General features: G+C 41.0%; 1 protein-coding gene across 1 annotated transcript in view; it reads left to right on the forward strand.

Moving 5' to 3' along the window:
- The window catches only part of LOC103259580 (membrane-spanning 4-domains subfamily A member 6A-like), a gene marked incomplete at its 3' end in the record, with an annotated part of 73,248 nt that extends 55,016 nt beyond the window's left edge, over positions 1-18,232 (forward strand). Inside the window, exons 9-11 of the mRNA XM_021711903.1 lie at positions 16,768-16,939; positions 17,646-17,702; positions 18,104-18,232. Coding sequence (XP_021567578.1) covers positions 16,768-16,939; positions 17,646-17,702; positions 18,104-18,232 — 358 coding nt within the window. The remainder of the gene's footprint in view (positions 1-16,767; positions 16,940-17,645; positions 17,703-18,103) is intronic.
- Between the last annotated feature and the right edge of the window lie 2,518 nt (positions 18,233-20,750).

Raw genomic sequence — 20,750 nt, forward strand, 5'->3', positions numbered from 1 at the left:
ATGTGCTAGTGGTTAATCTCAAGTTAAATGTTCTTACCACAACAAAACAAAACATTTGTTATTGTTTTATCCATAGTCCACACCCCATTTTGGTTTTTTGTTTGTTTGTTTTATTTTTTTTAGTTTAGAACTCTCCTTTGATCTTGGCAACCAATTGCTTCTTAAGACACAAAACAGCCTGCAATGAACCCCCTGATCTTTTCCCTCACCTAAGATGCACAGTACAGTCAAGAAAATGCATCTATACCACCTGGCCCTCACAGTTGGTTGCTCATAATCCCTGAAAATTATGAAGTACCTACAGCTATTAATTCTCCATGTTCTGCTAGAGAGGATGTGGGAAAAGGAAACACTTCTACACTGTTGGTGGGAGTGTAAACTAGTACAACCTCTGTGGAAGACAGTTTGGCAATTCCTAAAAAATCTAAAAATTGATCTTCCATAAAATCCCATAATCCCCATTCTGGGAATATATCCAGAGGAATTCAAATCACTCTATGAAAAAGATACCTGCACATGCATGTTTATTGCTGCATTATTCACAATAGCAAAAACATGGAAACAACCATGCTGCCCATCGAAAGAGGACTGGATTAAAAAAATGTGGTACATATACACAATGGAATATTATGCAGCCATGAAGAAGAACAAAATTGCCAGGTGCAGTGGCTCAAGCCTGTAATCCCAGCACTTTGGGAGGCCAAGGCGAGAGGCTTGCCTGAGCCTTCAGGTTCAAGACCAGCCTGGGCAACATGGTGAGACCTTGTCTCTACAATAAAACAAAAAATTAGCCAGGTGAGGTAGGGCACACGCGTAGTTCCAGCTACTTGGAAGGCTGATGTGGAAGGATCACCAGAGCCCAGCAGGTCAAGGCTGTGGTGGCTACGAGCATGCCACTGCACTCCAGCCTGGGCAACAGAGTGAGACTCCAACTCAAAAAAAAAAAAAAAAGAACAAAGTTATGAACTTTGGTTTGGATTCTATAATACTGAGTTACCTGTCACAGAAATAAAGAACTGAGTACCATATGTTCTCACTCATAAGAGAACCTTGAGCGATTATTGAAATACTATAAGAAAGGGATTGGCAGTAGTGAGAAACTGCCAGGGCAGGGGTGGGAGGAGGAAACATCTCATCAACAAGGGTGCCTACAAATGAACATTTGTATACATAACCCTGATTTGTACCACACACCTTTAAAATGAAAAAAAAATTGTTAAAATTCCAAGTTCCCCTAAGCTAGGGTTTCAAATTCAACTAGTTCTCTTTGGATTCTGAATCCTTACAAAATTTTCCACTGACAACCACTCAGCATCAGAGTGGTCACTAATGAAATATGATTAAATGTTATTAAAAAGCTCAGGTTTCGCCGGGCTCGGTGGCTCAGCCTGTAATCCCGCGCCTTCGGGAGGCTGAGGTGAGTGGATTGCCTGAGCCTGCGGGATCGAGACCCGGCTGGGCAGTGAGACCTCATCTCTACAATAAATAAAAAATCAGCCGGGCGTGGTAGTGCACGCCTGTAGTTCCAGCTACTTGGAAGGCTGAGGCAGAAGGATCGCCGGAGCCCAGCAGGTCGAGGCTGCGGTGGCTGGGAGCGGCCACTGCACTCCAGTCTGGGCGACAGAATGAGACTCCAAATAAAAAAAAAAAAAGCTCAGGTTTCTGTACAGTCCTCTTGGCATGGTCCAACTCCTATAAACTTCAGGAGACAGTCCAGTATCTGTAAATTCAACGAATCCAGCTGGTTATCTCCATGGTGAGAATTCACAAAGAAAGCTTCTGAATATAAAACCAGTTTATATCATGAACGAGTGGAACAGGAAGTACGTGCTGTGACAGTAAAAATGTCCTAGGAATAGATGCACTGTATGCTTATGAAGAAGTATATTACTTCTAAAGCCATCAGAATTGTGTCCAAACCTGCTATAGTGGTACTGACTGTATTCATTCCCAGGCTGCCTTGGATCTGAAAAGGAGAGAGAAAGATTGCTGTACACCTGCAGTCTCATGTTCTGCCTGCCTTTGAGAGGCCACAAAATTAAGTTCAACTCATCTTATTTGAATTTGGAAATCAACTTATACAGCTTTCCCACTCTAGAGAAGGAGGAAACATCTTGTACAGTAGCAACTTTGATTGCTTTAGGCTGTAGTGCAAGTACCTTGCCGCACATGGAATGTCACAGAGAACAGCATTAAGCCAATCATTCTTGCCTAAGTGCCATGGAGGAATACTTCCTGAGGGCCACATCAGAACATTTCTAGCATCTATTTCTCTAGAACCGTCAGGGTCAACAAAAAGTCACTTACCAGGCCCCTGGGCACTTTCCTTCCAGAAGCAGTGGGCAGTGCTCCAGACATGGAAGAACTCACCAAAGAGAGACAATTCACTCAGTTTGCTTCTGCCCTCCCTTTCCTACAAATATCTCCTGGCTTCTCTCACTCCTCTGCCAAAACGATCGACCCAGACAACTGGTCTAAGCTGGAAGAAAGGCATGGGTTTTTTGTTTTTTTTTTGAGTTGGAGTCTCACTTTGTCGCCCAGACTGGAGTGCAGTGGCCGCTCCCGGCCACCGCAGCCTCGACCTGCTGGGCTCCGGCGATCCTTCCGCCTCAGCCTTCCAAGTAGCTGGAACTACAGGCGTGTGCTACCATGCCCGGCTAATTTTTTTGATTTATTGTAGAGATGAGGTCTCGCTGCCCAGGCGGGTCTCGAACCCGCGGGCTCAGGCAATTCACTCACCTCAGCCTCCCAAAGCGCGGGATTACAAGCTGAGTCACTGAGCCCGGCTAAGGCATGGAGTTTTAAAGAAGAAAGGATGAAGGTATTTGCAGATACCTGAAACTGGAGGCCGTAAAACAAGGACTGGAACTCACCTAGGAGGATTCTCATATAGGATAGTTTATGTCATTTGTAAGGAAAAAATCCCATGCTATAAGTAGGTAAATAAAAGGAGCAATTGTCACTCCCAGGCACAGTGTCATCAGCCCAATCAGGTCCAAGCCACCTGGGGCATCCTATGAGGAGTTACAGCTTTTTGGGGGGGAACCTTCCTAAGATAACTGCAAATTAATTTCTTGTCTACCTCTGAGACTCCAAACTTGGGAAATTATTTAAACATTACAGTTTAAATGTACACTTAAACAATTTAAACATTAATCTGTTCCTTTATCCAATACAGGTTGCTATTATTGGCTTTTAAATGATGTATTTATATATTTTCTATACAAGACAATATTTCCCCTTTAATAGTGAAGAGCTTTATTCAATCTCTTTCCATTTCTTGACTTTGTAAGGTTTCTGTAATTCAGGAAGTTTCAGTGAGTTCTTCCCCACACTCAATGATGTAGAAAACTTGACATTTGGAGGAAATTCCAGACCTGTCTCAGGAAGTGGCACTTTTTCTCCAAGCCTGTGCTCCAGCCTTGTGTTCACTCACCCCTAGGACCTGGAGCTGCCCTTTCTGGAAGAGCAGTAGACTCTTCTGGGGGTGGGAGGGCAAGACACAAGCTCCTGACCTACCTGGCTGCAAGACATTCTCACTCTCAGGAAGGTTTATGGTGAAGCCCTTGGCTGCATCTGCTTCTGATGTCCAGGTGTTGCTGTTGGCACTAGAGGAGAAGACACTTTCAGTATAAAGCCACTTTCAAATCAAACCCACTGGCGGGGGATTTTGTATCTCTGGGAAATAAATCTTCTTTCTGTAGATTCGATTAAACCAAAGTCTGAGTTTTTACTTATATCCTCATCCCATACCACCTAAAGCAGTCTGCTAAGATAAATTTGGCAAGAGCACAGTGTTACCCATCCTAAACCAGAGCATCTAAGCCTTGCCAGCCTGAAACTTGAACATGTACCTTCCCTCTCGGATTCCAGAAGGAAAAGAAACTGACCACTGACAGCGAGATGTCAAGCAAGATTTTTCCATTTCCAAGTTTCCAGGATCTCAACTTATGGTGACCCCTAGATCCCAGGCATTCACATCACTTTCACTTAGACTCCTAAGGGAAAAACATAAGTCTACAATAAGGCATGAGCTCTTTCTACCTTTGCACTACCAAAGTGCACCAGTGGAATTATTGTCCTTTCTGGTATGTGGACTCTAATTCACAGCCCTCCAGAGAGTGACCTGTGTGATGTGTAATATGTGATGAAAACCTTGCAATCAGACCAGTGGGCCACTTGTTTCCTGTGATGTATCTCACTCAGCTTGCCAGACGAGTATCTTTAATGTGTAATGTGTTCTAGATCCCTAAGATAATCATGTAACTCCACCACTCACATGCTAGGGACAGTATCAAAGCAAGAGCACGTTCTCAACCCTGGCTCCTGTCCATCCCTCTGCTTCCTGAGGATTATGCCTGAGTCTCACCCGCCAAAGCCACAGTTGATTGGATGCATGTTTCCCTGGCTTCATGTAGTAAAGACTGTATATGAATGTTTGCTTCTGAATTAAGGATTTCCTTAAAAAACATTATTTTAATTGAGAATATTTTATGTTAGCTTATAAAATTCATATTGTTGGCTTTATTACCTTATACTTTTAGCTATTTAATATTCTTTCCCTACTATTCCTCCTGGTTGGTTGGAAAACCCTTCTCCCAATTTTTATATGACAAGGGTTTTCCAAACAACCGGAAGGAATAGTAGGGAGAGCATATTATGACAAAGTTTACTTGCATGCCACAGAAGCTGGATGTACCTACTTTTTCATCCATTTTTAATGATAACTCATTGACTAATAGTTCAGAAATTGGCAAAAATGTAAGAAAAATATCATGTTGTTGGCAAATGTTAATTTATGATGTATTTTATTTAATGCAGTGGGAGAAATCCTTCATAGGGCCAAAAATGACTATCATGCAAAGGTTAATGTTGTTTTATGACCCCATATATAATCTGTCATGGTGAATGTTCCATACATACATGAAAATAATTTGTATTCTGCTGTTTTTAGATGAAGTAGTCTATAACTTTTAGTTATATTCTGTGCTGTTTGATGATTTTAAAAATTGTTTTATACCTTTGCTGACTATCTGTCTAGGGACTGTCCCATGGACTGAGAGATGTTGATGTCCTCAGGTATAATTGTTTTGTTTTGTTTTTATCATTTCTCTTTCAGTTTTTGTCAGATTTTGATGTGTGAGTTGAAGATCCCTAGTGAAAAAACATTCAAGGTTATTATACTTTGTTGGTGAATTGATTCTTTTATTTTTATGTAATGTCTATCCTTATTGCAGATATTTTTCTTTGTTCCAATGTCTACTTTCTCGTTTTAATATATCCACTCCACTTGCCTTTGATTAGTGTCTGCATGATATATTTTTCCATAATTTCACTTTTATATTACCTATGCCATTATTTTTAAAGTGAATTTCTTTTAGACAGTAAATATTTGGAATGCTTTCGCCTCCATTCTGCCAATATGTCTTTTAATTGATAGGTATGGACTATATACACTATATGAGATTACTGATATATTAGAATATAAATCTGTAATTTCTTCTTTTGTTTCCTTTTTATTCCATGTGATTTCTTTCCTCTGTGTCTTCTTTCCTGTCCTATATTCCTGTGTGTTACTTTAATTATTTTTAAAATTACATTTTAGTTTATTTGCATGGGTTTTATTTTAGTATGTCTGTTTACGTACCTATATATTTTACTGATTGCATGGATTTTATTTTAGTGTGTCTATTTGTATATCTCTATATTTTACTGGTTACACTTTAATTTATTTACATGGGTTTTATTTTAGTATGTCTATTTGTATATCTATATATTTTACTGGTTGCTTTAGAAGTATACATTGTAATCTACAAGAATGAACATTTTATCACTAAAGTGGAATTTAAAAGTCTTTCACTATTTAGATATTTTTATCCTCTCACATTTATTACCAAGTTGTCTGGAATATTGTGTCTATGTTTATTTAGGACCATATTAAACATTATAATTTTTGCTTCAACCATCAAACATGATTTTTTAAAATTTATAAAGACAAGTGCACTATATCTGTCTAGATATTTGCCATTCTCATTGCTCTTTATTTCAGAAATTCTAGAGGTTTTTTCTTTTAATTTTCTTTCTGTATCAACCTTGTTCTGTAGCAATTACTTTAGAGTAGGTCTGCTGGTGACACACTCATTAGACCATACCTCTCTTTCTTTCTTTTTTAAAAGATGTGGGTACAGTTCAGGGTTAGGTACATAAGTGATCATCATACAGGTAAAGTTTGGGCCTCTTGTTGGTCCCCACTTCACCTGGTTTAAGATTGGGTGCTCTTATTGATATTATTTGCTTCCCCCTTCCCTGGTAGTGTCTCACTGTTGACAGCCCCTTTCTTTCAGTATTATGTTTAGGGTCCGCTTATGAGTGAATCATGTGGTACTCAGATCTTTGTTTCTGTGATAGATCACTGAGTATGATAGAATCTAAATCCATCCAAGTTTCTGTGAAGTCTATATATTTGTCCTTCTTTATGGCTGCATAATATTCCATCGTGTGTATGAACCATATTTTTTTATATCAGTCCAGTTTCTATGGTAGCATGGTTGGTTCCATATTTTTGCTATTGTGAATAATACTGTAATAAACATATGTGTGTAGGTATCTTTTTTGTAGAGTGATTTGAGTTCTTCCAGGTATATTCTCAGAAGGGGGATTGCTGAGTTATATGGAAGGCTGATTTTTAGATCTTTTAGGTTTTACCACACTGTTTTCCACCCAACAACCAAGGAATATGCATTCTACTCATCACCACATGGAACATACTCCAAGACTGACCACATCCTTGGCCAGTCATTTGCCTGTAACCTATAGAATCTGGCAAAGGTGATAGAATATTATTTTCATAATCACATTACAGAAAATAACAACTGTCTTGCTAGCAGATGCTCTTCTTTGCTGAGCGTATAGAGGCAAAGGGTTCTGTTGTGCTATGAACAGGTTCGTGTACCAAGAAACTGAGAGTGATCCCTAGCAGAAAGTCAGCAAGAAGCTGAGGCTTACGGTTTGAAGAACTGCAAGGAACTGAATTTTGCTAATAACCTATAAGCTTGGAAGTGAATTCTTCCCCAGTTTGTCCTAAGATGAGCTTATAGGTCTTGCTGACGCTTTAGATTGCAGCAATGAAGACCAGTGAAGCCATACCCAGACTACGAAACCAAAGAAGCTGTGAGATAATAAACATACATGGTTTTAAACAATTAAATTGTGATAATTTTTTACACAGTAATAAAGAAGCTATAATAAAGTTGCATATGGAATTTCCAGGTTTTAAACATCACTTCAAAATGTTTCATTTTTCTTAGTTTTTGGGGAAAATTGACTGTCCCTCAAATTGTTCTGCCTTTAAAGGAGGATTTCTCAAAAGTGGCACCATTGGCATTTTGGACACAATAATTCTATGTTGTAGGGGTTGTCTTTTGTATTGGAGCACGTTTGGTAACATTGCCCACCCAAGTTGTTTCAACTAGTCTGAATGTCCTTCTATTCCATGATCAATTTTACAGGTGAGTGCCATACTTCTGGTGAATTTTCCTTCTTTCTAACGCTTTCTTTTTTTTGCCTTAAATTTTTTCTGTATATTTTTATTGGCATATAACATTTTGCATATTCATGGGATATATGTAATATTCTGTTGCATGTATAGAATGGGCAATAAGTCAGAGTATTTGAGGTATTGTGTACCACTTGGAGTATTTTTCACCACTGTGTTTTGGGGGCAATTCAAATCTTTCTTCTAGTAACTTTGAAATGTACAGTATGCTGTTGTTAACTATAATCAATCTCCCTACTCTGCTGCTGTATAATCGAACTTACACCTTTTATCTAACTGTATATTTGTACCTGTTAACCTACATCTCTTCTTCTCTCCCACCCATCCAACTCTCCCAGACTTTGTTATCCATCATTCTAGTCTCTCCTTTATGAGATCAACTTTTTTCGCTCCCACGTATAAGTGAGAACATGCAATATCTGTCTTTCTGTGCCTGGTTTATTTCACTTAACATAATGATCTCGAGTTTCATCCATGTTGTTACAAGTGTCATGATTCATTGTTTTTATGACCACATGGTATTTTTTATGTGTCTATATTCCATGTTTGCATCATCCATTTGTTTGTTGGATGAACACATATGTTGATTCCATATCTTTGCTGTTGGTAACAGTTTTGCGATAAACATGTAAGTTGATTTATTATATCTTTGACCTACTGATTTTGTTAGTTTTGGATAGATACCCAGTAGTGGGATTGCTGGACTGCACAGTAGTTAAATTTTTAGTTATTTGAGAACTCTCCATATTGTTTTTCATAGAGGTTATATTAATTTACATTCCCACCAACAATGTATGAGTTCCCTGTTCTCCACATTCTTGCCAGCATCTGTTATTTCTATCTTTTTTAAGAATATCCATTGTAGCTCAGGCTCCGTGGCTCAGCCTGTAATCCCAGCACTTTGGGAGGCCGAGGCGAGTGGATTGCCTAAGCCCATGGGTTTGAGACCCCCCTGGGCAACTTGGCGAGATCTCGTCTCTACGTAAATCAAAAATTAGCCAAGCGTGGGAGTGTGTGCCTGTAGTTCCGGCTACTTGGAAGACAGGCAGAAGGATAGCTGGAGCCCAGTAGGTTGAGGCTGCGGTGGTCGTGAGCATGCCACTGTACTCGAGTCTGGGTGACAGAGTCAGACTCCAACTCAAAAAAAAAAAAAAGAATATTCATTGTAAGTGAAATACAATATTTCAGTAGTGCTCTTGACTTGTATTTCCCTGATGAGCAATGATGTTGAGCATGTTTTCATATATTAACTAGCCATTGGTATGTCTTCTTTTGAGAAATGTCTTCTCACATTCTTTGCCCCCATCCCCTCTTCTTTTTGAGTTGGAGTCTCACTCTTGTCACTCAGGTTGGATTGCAGTGGCACGCTTATGGCCACCGCAGCCTCAACCTGCTGGACGTAGGCTATCCTTCCACCTCAGTCTTCCAAGTAGCTGGAACTACAGACACACGCCACCACGCCTAGCTACTTTTTGTGATTTATTTTAGAGATGAGATCTCACCAAGTTGCTTGGGTAGTTTGTCCACTTTTCTTTTTTTTTTTTTGGAGTTGCAATCTCACTCAGTCGCCCAGACTGGAGTGCAGTGGCCGATCCCAGCCACCGCAGCCTCGACCTGCTAGGCTCCGGCAATCCTTCCGCCTCAGCCTTCCAAGTAGCTGGAACTACAGGTGCGCGCTATCACGCCCGGCTCATTTTTGATTCATTGTAGAGATGAGGTCTCGCCTGTCCAGGCGGGTCTCGAACCCGCGGGCTCAGACAATTCACTCACCTCAGCCTCCCAAGGTGCGGGATTACAGGCTGAGCCACCGAGCCCGGCTTGTCCACTTTTCAATGGTATTATTTGCTTCTTGCTGTTTAGTTGTTTGAGTTCCTTGTATATTTACTCTCTTGTCAGATGAACAGTTTGCACATATGTTTTTCCATTCTGTGGGTTGTCTCTTCACTCTATTGTGCAGTGCAGAAGTTCAGTACAGTCCCATTTGTGTATTTTTGTTTCTGTGGCTCATGTTTTTGAGGTCTTGGCCATAAAAACTTTGACTAGACCAATGTCTTGAAGTGTCTCCCTGAATTTAATTCTAGTAATTTTATGCTTTTTGACCTTCCATTTAAGTCTTTAATCAATCTCGAGTTGACTTTTGCATATGATGAAAGATTGGCTTCTAATTTCACTCTTCTGCATATGGATATTCAGTTTACCCAGCACCATTTATTGAAGAGAATGTTCTTTCCCCAGGGTATGTTTTGGTGCCTTTATTGAAAACCAGGCTGTAAATACGTGGATTTATTTTTGGGTCCTTAATTATGTTCCACTGGTCTATGTGTCTATTTTTTGCACCAGTACCATGTTTTGTTGACTGAAGCCTTGTAGTGACGTTTGAAGTCTTGTCGTAGGATGCTTCTGGCTTTTTTCTTTTTGCTTAAGATTGTCTTTGGTTGTAGGTAATTTCAGTGGCATAGAGTCTGTGTAAGTTTCTTGGATATAGATAGTCTTTTTATGTCGGCTTTCCTGAGTGTGAGCTGTAGTAGCAGTGTAATGGGGGTGCGGGCCAGCTCACTGCTTCCTGGGGGGCCAGAGTGGTGAAGGGCTCAGGAAGCTTATCTTGTTCCTCAGTACTGTGCACTTGTGACAGTAGATTTCCTATTGTGTTGCATCATTCAACCTCCAGGCCAGTGGTCATGCTTATGGGTAAGAGCCAGATACTGCCAACATTGATGACTATTGACTTGATTCTTGTTTACTGGGAGAAGCTCTCTGTTGCCTCAGCTAATGAGCTGATCTGTGGCATGGACAGTGCCCTGAATTCTTGGGCAGAGGGTTCCAAGATTGGCAGGTCCACCTCCAGGTCTACCAATGGCAGGTACCAGTACCAATTTGGAGGCAAAGTCTGGCATGTGGTCACCAAGTGCCCAGAGGTGTGTCTACACATGGCATTGGGGAAATTTTACTGCCCCAGGTTTTCTGCACAGAAAGAGGGGGTGGACAAAACTCCAAAAGTAGAAGAGTGGGTGTTCCAGATACCTGGGAATTTGGGTGTTGAACAGAGATAGCACGATTGCACCAACAGTTCTACTCCTGAAGGGAGGGGCAGCTCAGGTTCTTAATTCAGGTGAACAGGTATTCAAAGTGCCTGGGAAAATACCCTGGTGACTAGCAGATAAACCGTGGCTGCAATGAGTTATTCGCAGCAAATGGTAGGGACAGTTCAAGTTCCTCCTATTCCAGGGGAGTGAGTGCACTCCTGGCTGGGTGATATGCTCAGTGAAGGAGCAGATAAACTGCCTCCACAACATGGTTTTTGCATGGGAAGAGAAGGGTGCTCAGCCTCCTTAACCGTGGACAAAACTGCTCAATGCCTGGAATTACATCTGGGTGTGGGGTAGAGGGAGCATCCCACACCAAGTTCTTTATGTGAGAGTAGGGTGGTGGCTTAAGTTCTTATTCCAGGGAGCAGCGGCACCTACTGGAGATGTGTCCAGGCATAGAGCAGAGAGTGTCCTGCTACACCAAGAAATCTCCTCAGGAATGGAAGGGTGGCAGGCTCCTAATCTGGGTAAGTGGGTGCACCAACTTGACTTTCCATGTGCCCTGGTCATATGGAAGGTCAATTTCTAGTTCTTTCAGAAATCTCCAGACTATTTTCCAGAGAGGTTGTTCAAGTTTGCATTCCCACCAGCAGTGTAGAAGTGTTTTTTTTTCTCCACATCCTCGCCAGCATCTGTTGTTTTTTGTTTTATTAATGATGGCCATTCTTAGAGGGGTTTGGTGGGTCTCAATGTGGTTTTGATTTCCATTTCTCTGATGATGAGTGAGGTTGAGCACTTTTTCATGTGTCTATTGGCTGCCCGTATATCTTCTTTTGAGAAGTGTCTATTCACGTCTTTTGCCACTTTTTAAAGGGACTGTTTGATTTTTTTCCGTCGGTGTGTTTAAGTTCCTTGTAGATCCTAGATGTTAGGCCTTTGTCAGATATACAGTTGACAAATATTTTTTCCCATTCTGTGGGCTGTCTCCCTGCTCTCTTGATAGTTTCTTTTGCTTTGCAGAAGCTCGTTAATTTGATGAGGTCCCACTTGTCTATCTTATTTCTTAAGGTATTGACCTTTAGGATTCTGTACAGGAATTTGTTGCCAGTTCCCAGCAATTTCCCTATGGGAATATACCCAGAGGAACTCAAGTTATTCTACTAAAAAGATACCCGCATACGTATGTTTGTTGCAGCTCTATTCACAATAGCAAAAACATGGAACCTACTGTGTTGCCCATCGAAGCTGAACTGGATAAAAAAAATGTGGTGCATATACACAATGGAATATTATGCAGCCATAAAGAAGGACAAATATATGGACTTTGCAGCAGATTGGATGGACTTGGAGTCAATCATACTCAGTGATATATCACAGAAACAAAGAACTGAGTTCCATATGTTCTCACTCATAAGGTGACCTTGAACAATTATAATGCTATAAGAAAGTGATTGGCAGTGGAAAACTGTCAGGGGAGGAGGGGTGGGACTGGCAGTTGAGGGAAACTGCCAGGGGTGCGAGGGGCACATCTTATCAACAAGGGTACCTGCATGATCAGTGTTTGTATACCTAACCCTGAATTGTACCCCACATCTTTATAATAAATAAATAATTTTAAAAAATAAATAAAGTATGTCCTGGTGAGAAGCGAGATAGTTTTACAAGATAGTCTTTGCAGGGAAGGGGTTGCAGGACAGGTCAGTGATCCGGCAAGCAGGTGCACGGAATGCCAGGAAACTTGCCTGTGTATTGGGCAGAGAGAGCTCTCCTGTACCAAGATTTTTGTACTGCAGGGGTGGGGCAGCTCAGGTTGCTGATCCAGGTATCTGGATGGTTCAGATGTCTGAGGGTATGTCCCCTTGGCAAGAAGCAAAGTAGCCAGTGGTGTAACAAAGGTCTTTTCAGGAGAAAAGGGTAGCTCAGTTCATCCAGGTGAGTAGGGGTGCTGAATGCTCAAGAGTGTGCCAGGCTTGGTGTGGCAGGAACACCAATGTACCAAGTTCTCTGTGCAGGAAGGGTGAGGCTGCTCAGCTGCCCATCCAGGCTGGCAGGTGCACCAAATGTCTGGGGATATGCCTGGGCATAGAGCCGAGAGGACCTCTCTGTAGCGAGATCTCTGCACAGAAAGGTTAGAAAGGATGAGGCTGAGAGGTGAACAGATGCTCTAGACGCCTGGAGATATGCTTGGGCATGGATTCGAGAGGGCCCCTTGCACCAAGGTCTCTGCACAGAAAGGGCGGAGAGGCTCAGGCTGCCAATCCAGGTGGGAAGGTGCTCCAGATGCCTGGAGATATGCCTGGGTGCGAGACAAAGGCGGCCACTGTGCACCAAGATCCCTACTCAGCACAGGTGGGGTGGCTCGGCCTGCTAACTCAGAAGTACAGAAATGGAGTCTGCCTGCTCCTTGTATTACAGGGGCACAATTCCCTGACTGAGTTGGGCAGTAGGCTGGGATGCCTAGGACTGACACTCGCAAGCTATTTCCAGGTTGCAAGCCTGACTCTGGCTGCAGGTCTTGCTACCTGGGAGAAATCATGGCTTCAGCAGTTTTTCTGCCACTAAGGTTGCTAGTTTGGGCATCCAGGTAGGAGGTTTCTTTTTTAACCTGCTGCCACTCAGGCTGCTATTCTCTGCATGCAGGAGTGGGGTCCCTCCTGTTCTTTAGTATTATGGGGACATACTATCCCAGTCGACCAGGCAGGGGCTCTCAGCAGTGACACACAGAGATCGATTCAGGGTCCCAAAGCCGACCTTGTTTGTAAGTCTCACTGACTGGGAGAAACTGTGGCATCAACCACTCTTCTCTCACTCCAGGCCTGCGACAGGAGTGAGCCCAATTCTGGCCCCTACTTCCGGGGAGTTCTCTACAATCCCTGCTCAGTTTCAGCTGTGGGGGCCCTTCCCTCACTCTCAAGCAATGCTCCACTCTGTGGTCTAAGATTTAAATGCCTGCACTGGTGACTGTTGCTGAGTATTCAATTACTGGTCTGAGCTGGATTAAAAATGGCATCTTCCTCTTGGATCCAGGTCTGAGAGAACAGTCTGCAGCTGTTCCTGGGGTCTTTCCCTCTGTCTCTCAGCCTCTCCCTAAGTTAGCTCCAGGGCTTGGGAGACACAGGGTGCTCTCCCAAAGCCTAGGTTGGCTGGATCCCTAGCTGAAAGGTGAATGTCAGGGAAACTGTCCGTCCTGTCTACTGTACTGGGACTCCACTCACTTTTATCTGCTGAACATGGTCACTGGGCCCTGTTCACCTCCTCCCTGGAGTCTGGGGCGTCTTCTGCTGTTCCAGTGAACCCCCATTTTCCTTCTTGAATTGAAGTCACTGAGTTTATCTTTTCAACACATTTTTTTTTCATTTCCAAATTACTGAAGCACACTAAAAGCCACTAATATGCCCTCTTGGGTGAGGGTGGGGGCACATTTTTAACATGTGTCCAGAATATAAAAATAACTTCTGGAAACAATTTAAAAAACTAATTACTATAATAGGTATTTTGACAAAATATAGTGTGAAGATTAAAAAGTGCATGAAGAGAAAATAGAGTTAGCTAATAAAGATACTAACCAGGAAAAGACAAATTAAATATAATACATTATCATTTTGTACTACTCCCTCTCTCCAAATGGAAAAATTTAAAAGAAATTGTATTTAATTGAATCTAAGATCTTAGTGAATATAGAATGTGCATGTTTTAAAGTTCCTTTAAGAAAAAACTTGTCATGTAAACTACTAAATGCTATTGATTGAAACACAAATATCAGTGTCAGAGATAAATATCTGTGTGAATTAACATTGAAGAAACATGTATAAGTAAAAAAACTTGTCTCTTTCTAACATTTACCATGAGTAAAGCTGTGGCTATTCTCACATTAGCTGTTTGGAGACATAATAGTTATATCTTTTGGGAATATACATAAGAATAGAATGATTGATTCAAAGCATAGGTACATATTTAACTTTATTACAAACTTCCAATCAGTTTTCACACATGGTGGAACAACTTCACAAGAAAAATCAAGTAAAAAGAAGACACAGAAAAACAAAATCTACTAAGTCCATTTGGTCAAGTGTCAAGTTTAGGTTCTGGATCTTCTTGTTGATTTTTTGCCTTGATGATCTATCTTGGGCTGTCAGCAGGGCATTCAGGTCCCCTGCTATTATAGTGTTAGAGTCAATATCTTTTTTTAGTTTATTTAGTAGTTGTTTTATAAATGCTGGTGCTCCTGTGTTGGGTGCATATATGTTTAGAATGGATATTTCTTGTGGATGAGTTGAACCTTTTATAAATATGTAGTGCCCTTTTGCATATTTTTAAATTTTTGATATCTTAAATGTTGTCTTGTCTGATAGTAAGATTACAACTCCTGCCTTCTTTTGTGTTGGAATATTATGCAGCCATAAAGAAGGACAAATATATGGACTTTGCAGCAACTTGGATGGATTTGGAGTTGATCATACTCAGTGATTTATCACAGAAACAAAGAACAGAGTTCCATATGTTCTTACTCATAAGCTGACCTTGAACAATTATAATGCTATAAGAAAGCGATTGGCAGTCGCGGGAGACTATTGGGGGGTGGGGTGGGATGGGCAGTTGAAGGGAACTGCTAGGGGAGGAAGGGGCATACCTCATCAACAAGGGTACCTGCATAATCAGTGTTTATATACCTAACCCTGAATTGTACCCAACATCTTTATAATAAAAAATTAAAAAGAAAAAAGAAAAAAATGCGAATTACATGACAGTGACTGGTATAAAATGGAAACAGAAAAGATAGAGCTAGACTTATGTAAGAGGATTGATGGAGAGGATAATATATAAAAAATAAGTGAAATATTAATATTTCATTACCTGTTTATTTTTAGAAACCCTGCTTAAAGTCTAACTTCTGAAGGAATAGAAGGTAATAGTTTATCTTTTATTGTAATAGCTTTCTCATCGTTTCATCACCATCTGGGAAGACAATCACTAACTGAAACATACACACACACAAGTAAAACGCTTATTACGTAAAAGGCCACCTAAGAGCCTGAGGCCATGATGGTCAAATGAAATCACAATATTATAGTGGGAAAGAATCAGAACACATTACAGAAATACCAGCATGACCAGAAAACCAATACTGACATGGAGTCCTAGCATTATAATGACTAGATAAATTCCTAGTTCTAGAAATGACTAAATGGAAATGAATGATTGGACTAATCCTTAAGTGGAAGCAAACACTTTTGAGTAGACATTTCAGATTCTATAGAAAATAACCTTCCACAGTGGATGGAGGGGAGGAGACGCTGATTTGACAGATTTATCCTCAAAGCCCAGCACCAGTCATGAGACTACATGGGAATAAGATTAATACCATATGTGATGAGACTCAGGCATAGTCCTCAGGAAGCAGAGGGATGGACAGGAGCCAAGGTTGAGAAAGTGCTCTTGCTTTGATACTGTCCCTAGCATGTGAGTAGTGGAGTTACATGATTATCTTAGGGATCTGGAACAAAGCTTCACACATTACAGATACTCATCTGGCAAGCTGAGTAAGATACATCACAGGAAACAAGTGGCCCACTGGTCTGATTGCAAGGTTTTCATCACATATTACACATCACACAGGTCACTCTCTGGAGGGCTGTGAATTAGAGTCCACACACCAGCAAGGACAATAATTCCACCGGTGTGCTCTGAAGAGATGCAAAGGTAGGAAGGGACTATGCCTTATCATAGACTTGTGTTTTTATTTTAGGAATTCCAGTGAAATTGAAGTGAATGCTTGAGCTATGGGTCATTGTAAGTTGAGATACAAGAAACTTGAAGATACAAAAATCTTACCTGATATCTTACAATGAGTAGTTTCTTTCCTTTTGGAATCTGAGGGACAAAGTACATATTCAAGTTTCAGTCTAGCAAGACTTAGCTCTACAATAAAATCAATAACAGTGTGTACTGTTGCTGAAAATAAGGCAGCTACAGCTCATTGAAGATTTACCTTAACTGGCTGCTTGGATAGGTGTGGGAATAAGGGTATAAATAAAAACCCAGGCTCTGCCCTAATCAGAGATGCAGAAATAAAATTGAATTTATTTTCCAGAGATAGAAAATCCTCTGCCACGGAGTTTTGATTTTAATCGAGAAAGATATTTGAAAGTGTACCTCTGCTGAACAGTGTTTTTTCTTCTGCCCCAGTGCCAACAGCAACACCTTGACATCAGAGACAAATGCAGCCAAGGAATTGTCCATGAACCTTTCTGGAAGTGGGAACATCTTACAGCCAGGCCAGTCAGGGGCTTGGGTCTTGCCCTCTCACCTGCAGAAGAGCCTACTTCTCTTCTTGAAAGGGCAGCCCTGCATCCTAGGGGTGAGTAGGCATGAGACGAGAGTGCAGACTTGGGAGAAAAGTGTCACTTCCGGAGATAGGACTGAGATTTCCTCAAGATGTCAAATTTTATAGATTGTGGTAAAGAGTTTTCTGAGCCTTCCTATACTGCACAAGACTTACACATTTAGGACCTGGAAAGAGACTGAATAAAACTATTTATTAGTGAAGAAAAAAAAACAAAAACAATCTCTACTTGAAGGCTTAATGTGTAGATTATATTCCTGGATGGCTTCCCAAGTTTGGGGTCTTAAAGGTAGGAAATAAATTAATGTGCAATGATCTTAGGAAGGCCTACCCCTGAGACACTGCATCTTCTCACCATATGTTTTTAACTCTCCAGGTGGCACAGATCCTGACTGGGCTGATGACAGTGTGCCTGGGAGTGACAATGTCTTTTTTCACTTCTTCACCCTATAGAATTGCGTTTCTTTCTATAACTGAAGTATACTATCATTTATGGGGATCCTTCCTGGTGAGTTCTAATCTTCTTTCCAATACCTCCAATTTCAGGAATCTGCAAATACTTTCATCCTTTTCTCTTGAAAAGTGATATACTTCTTTCAGACCCCAAACTTGGGCCAATTGGTTGGGTAGATGTTATTGGCAGGGGAGTAGGAAAAGCCAGGTTATTGTAGGAAAGGGAGTGCAGAGGCACTCTCTGAGTGGATTTTCTCTCTTTGGACAGTTTCTCGTGTCTGGAGCACTGTCCATTGCTGCTGGAAGGAAAGTGACCAAGAGTCTGGTAAGTGTCTTTTTGTTAAGCCTGACGGTTATAGAGAAATAGACATTGGTTGAGCCGTAAGGATCCACAGCAAAACTTGCTGGTTCTCTAAAGAAGGACTCTGGACATGTTCTGATGTGGTCCATAGAAATTTTTCCTCCATGCACTTAGGCAAGAATGATTGACTTGTCTCTGTGCCCTGAGACCTTCCACGTGCAACATGATACCTGCATAAAAGCCTGGAGTAAGCAAAACTACAGTTGTATGAGATGCTTCCTCCTTCTTCCTTAGATTCGGGGAGCTTCCTAAGTCAATTTCCAAGTTCAGATCAGCCGAGCAGAATGCCATTTTGTGAACTCTCAAAGTCAGAAAGAACACGGGACTGCAAATGTCTGACAGTCTTTCTCTATCTTTCTTTTCAGATCCAAGGCAGCCTGGCCATGAATACAGTCAGTGCCACTATAGCAGGGGCTGCCACAATTCTGTTGGTTTTACAACTTATGAGTTTCATTCCAATGACAAGTTTGCATCACCATGAAAATTTTCCTTTAGTAAGTACTTTTTGTTCCACTCATACAAGGATATACACTGGTTTTCTGTTCAGAATTTTTGTGTGTGTGTGAATTCTCACCATGAAGCTAACTGGAGTCATTGCATTTATAGATGTTGGACAGTCTCTTCAAGTTTATAGGATTTGGGCTTTCGAACCATGCCAAGAGAACTATACAGGGAAGTGAGCTTTTCAATAACCTTTCTTCTCTGACCACTCTAATAGAGTGTGACTGGCTTATGGAAAATTTTACAAGGATCGAGTCCAAGAGGCAATTCTCTTTTAATTTTCAATACTAGCTGAGGAAAAAAACAAGAAAAATGACAACTGCAGGTTTTCTGTGGTTTTCAAGCATGTTGTTCAACCAACTGAGATGACTGGATTGCATGCATTTATTTTCATGAATGTTCTGTGTATCTTGAGTGAGGAGGAAACTCAGGGGATTGAATGCAGACTGTTGTATGTCATAAGAAGCAATGCATTTCAATAGTCAAAGAGACTTCTATAACAAAATTAAAAACAAAAAAAAAACAAAGAAAAAAAACTATATGGGGTGTGGGGTTTGTATAAAACAACCACAAAATAATTTATATACTTTTTGGTCTAATCTGCTATACACACACACACACACACACACACACACACACACACACACACACACTCCAGGTGTAGTGGCATGCACCTGGAGTCCCAGTTACTCAGGAGGCTGAGGTGTGAAGATTGCCTGAACCCAGTAGGTGGAAGCTGCAGTGAGCCATGGTGGTTGCCACTGCCCTACTGCCCTCCAGCTTGGGCGACAGAGTGAGACCTTGACTCAAAAAATAAAAAACAAAACAAAGGACTGTGTGTGTGTAAACTGGGGTCTGACGATTAAGTTCGTGAACTCATCCTAGAAAAAGTGGAAAATACCTAATTGCTGAATATCACTATGGATACCTTTGAAGTATTCCTCCTGGGAAGTTATGCACTGATGCCAGTGCCTAGGCCTCCCATCAAAGCAATTTTGGAACTCTTTTTCTCGAATGGCCATCAGAGCTGTTGTGAGAATGTTGGTGTTTGAATTAGGGCAATGAACAGACATTACATTTCTTGTTAAACTTGGCAAGAGTGAAAATGAAATCAGGATCTTGTTAGTCCAAGTTTATGAGGATAATTCCATGAAGAAAACAGCAGTGTACAAATGGAGTACATGTTTTTCTGAGGGGAGAGAAAGTATCACTGATGAAGAGAGATCAGGACAACCAGTAACAAACAGAACTGACAAAAGCATTGCAAAAATTTGTCCAATTGTGTGCAAGAATTGTCAACTGACTATGAGAAGTATAGCAAACTAAATAAACAGGAAAATCTTAACTGAAAATCTTGGCATGAGAAAGTGTGTGCACAAATGGTCCCAAAGGAGTTCTTGCATCACAACAATGCACCAGCTCACACAGCACTGTCTGTGAGGGAGTTTTTAGCCAGCAAACAGATAACTTTATTAGAACACCCTCTCTACTTACCTAATCTGGCCCCCAATGACTTTTTTTTTCTTTACCCAAGGATAAAGCAAATATTAAAAGAAAGACATTTTGATAACATCCAGGACATCAAGGGTTATGGCAACAGCTCTCTCTCTATAATAAACACCAAATAAATTTTTAAGTCCAGGATATTATTGTTGACTATAGGCACTATAACGTAGAGCAGATCTCTAGGGCATATTCACCTTGCTCGAATGAATGTTTTTGTCTATTGATTATCAACTCCCTGTTTTCCCTACTCCAGGATCCTGGCAACCACCATTTCACTTGCTTGTTCTATGAGTTACACTCTTTCATATGCCCCATATGACTAGAATCATGCAGTATTAGTCTTTCTATGTCTGCCTTATGTCATCTGCATTTTAAAAATTTAAAAGACTTTTGAAATGCAGAATCATAAGAGAGGCATTGTTGGATCACATGGTAGTTCTATTTCTAAGTGTTTAGAGAAATCCCATATTGCTTTTCCATAGCGGCAGCACCATTTTGCATTCCTGCCAACAGTGTGTAAGGGTACCAACTTCTTTATCTCCTTACCAATACTTCTCTCTCTCTCTCAGCCATCTTACTATTGTGAGATGATGCTTTATTGTGGTATTGATTTGCATTTCTCTGATGATTAATGGCTTCAGTACTTTTTCATATACCTGTTGGCCATTTGCCTACCTTTGGGTCATGCCTACTAAAGGTAGTCAATTTTATAATTAGGTATTACATTTGTATTGAGTTGCAACTGTTCCTTATATATTTTGGAGATTAACACCATATCAAATACGTAGTTAGAAATATTTATTTCAGCCGGACTCGGTGGCTCAGCCTGTAATCCCGTGCCTTTGGGAGGCTGAGGTGAGTGGATTGCCTGAGCCCGCGGGTTCGAGACCCGCCTGGGCAGCGAGACCTCATCTCTACAATAAATCAAAAAATCAACCAGGCGTGGTAGCGCATGCCTGTAATTCCGGCTACTCGGAAGGCTGAGGTGGAAGGATCGCATTAGCC

Source organism: Carlito syrichta, unplaced genomic scaffold, assembly GCF_000164805.1.
Source record: "Carlito syrichta isolate Samal-C Ts95f unplaced genomic scaffold, Tarsius_syrichta-2.0.1 Scaffold302902, whole genome shotgun sequence".
Classification (NCBI taxonomy): Eukaryota; Metazoa; Chordata; class Mammalia; order Primates; family Tarsiidae; genus Carlito; species Carlito syrichta.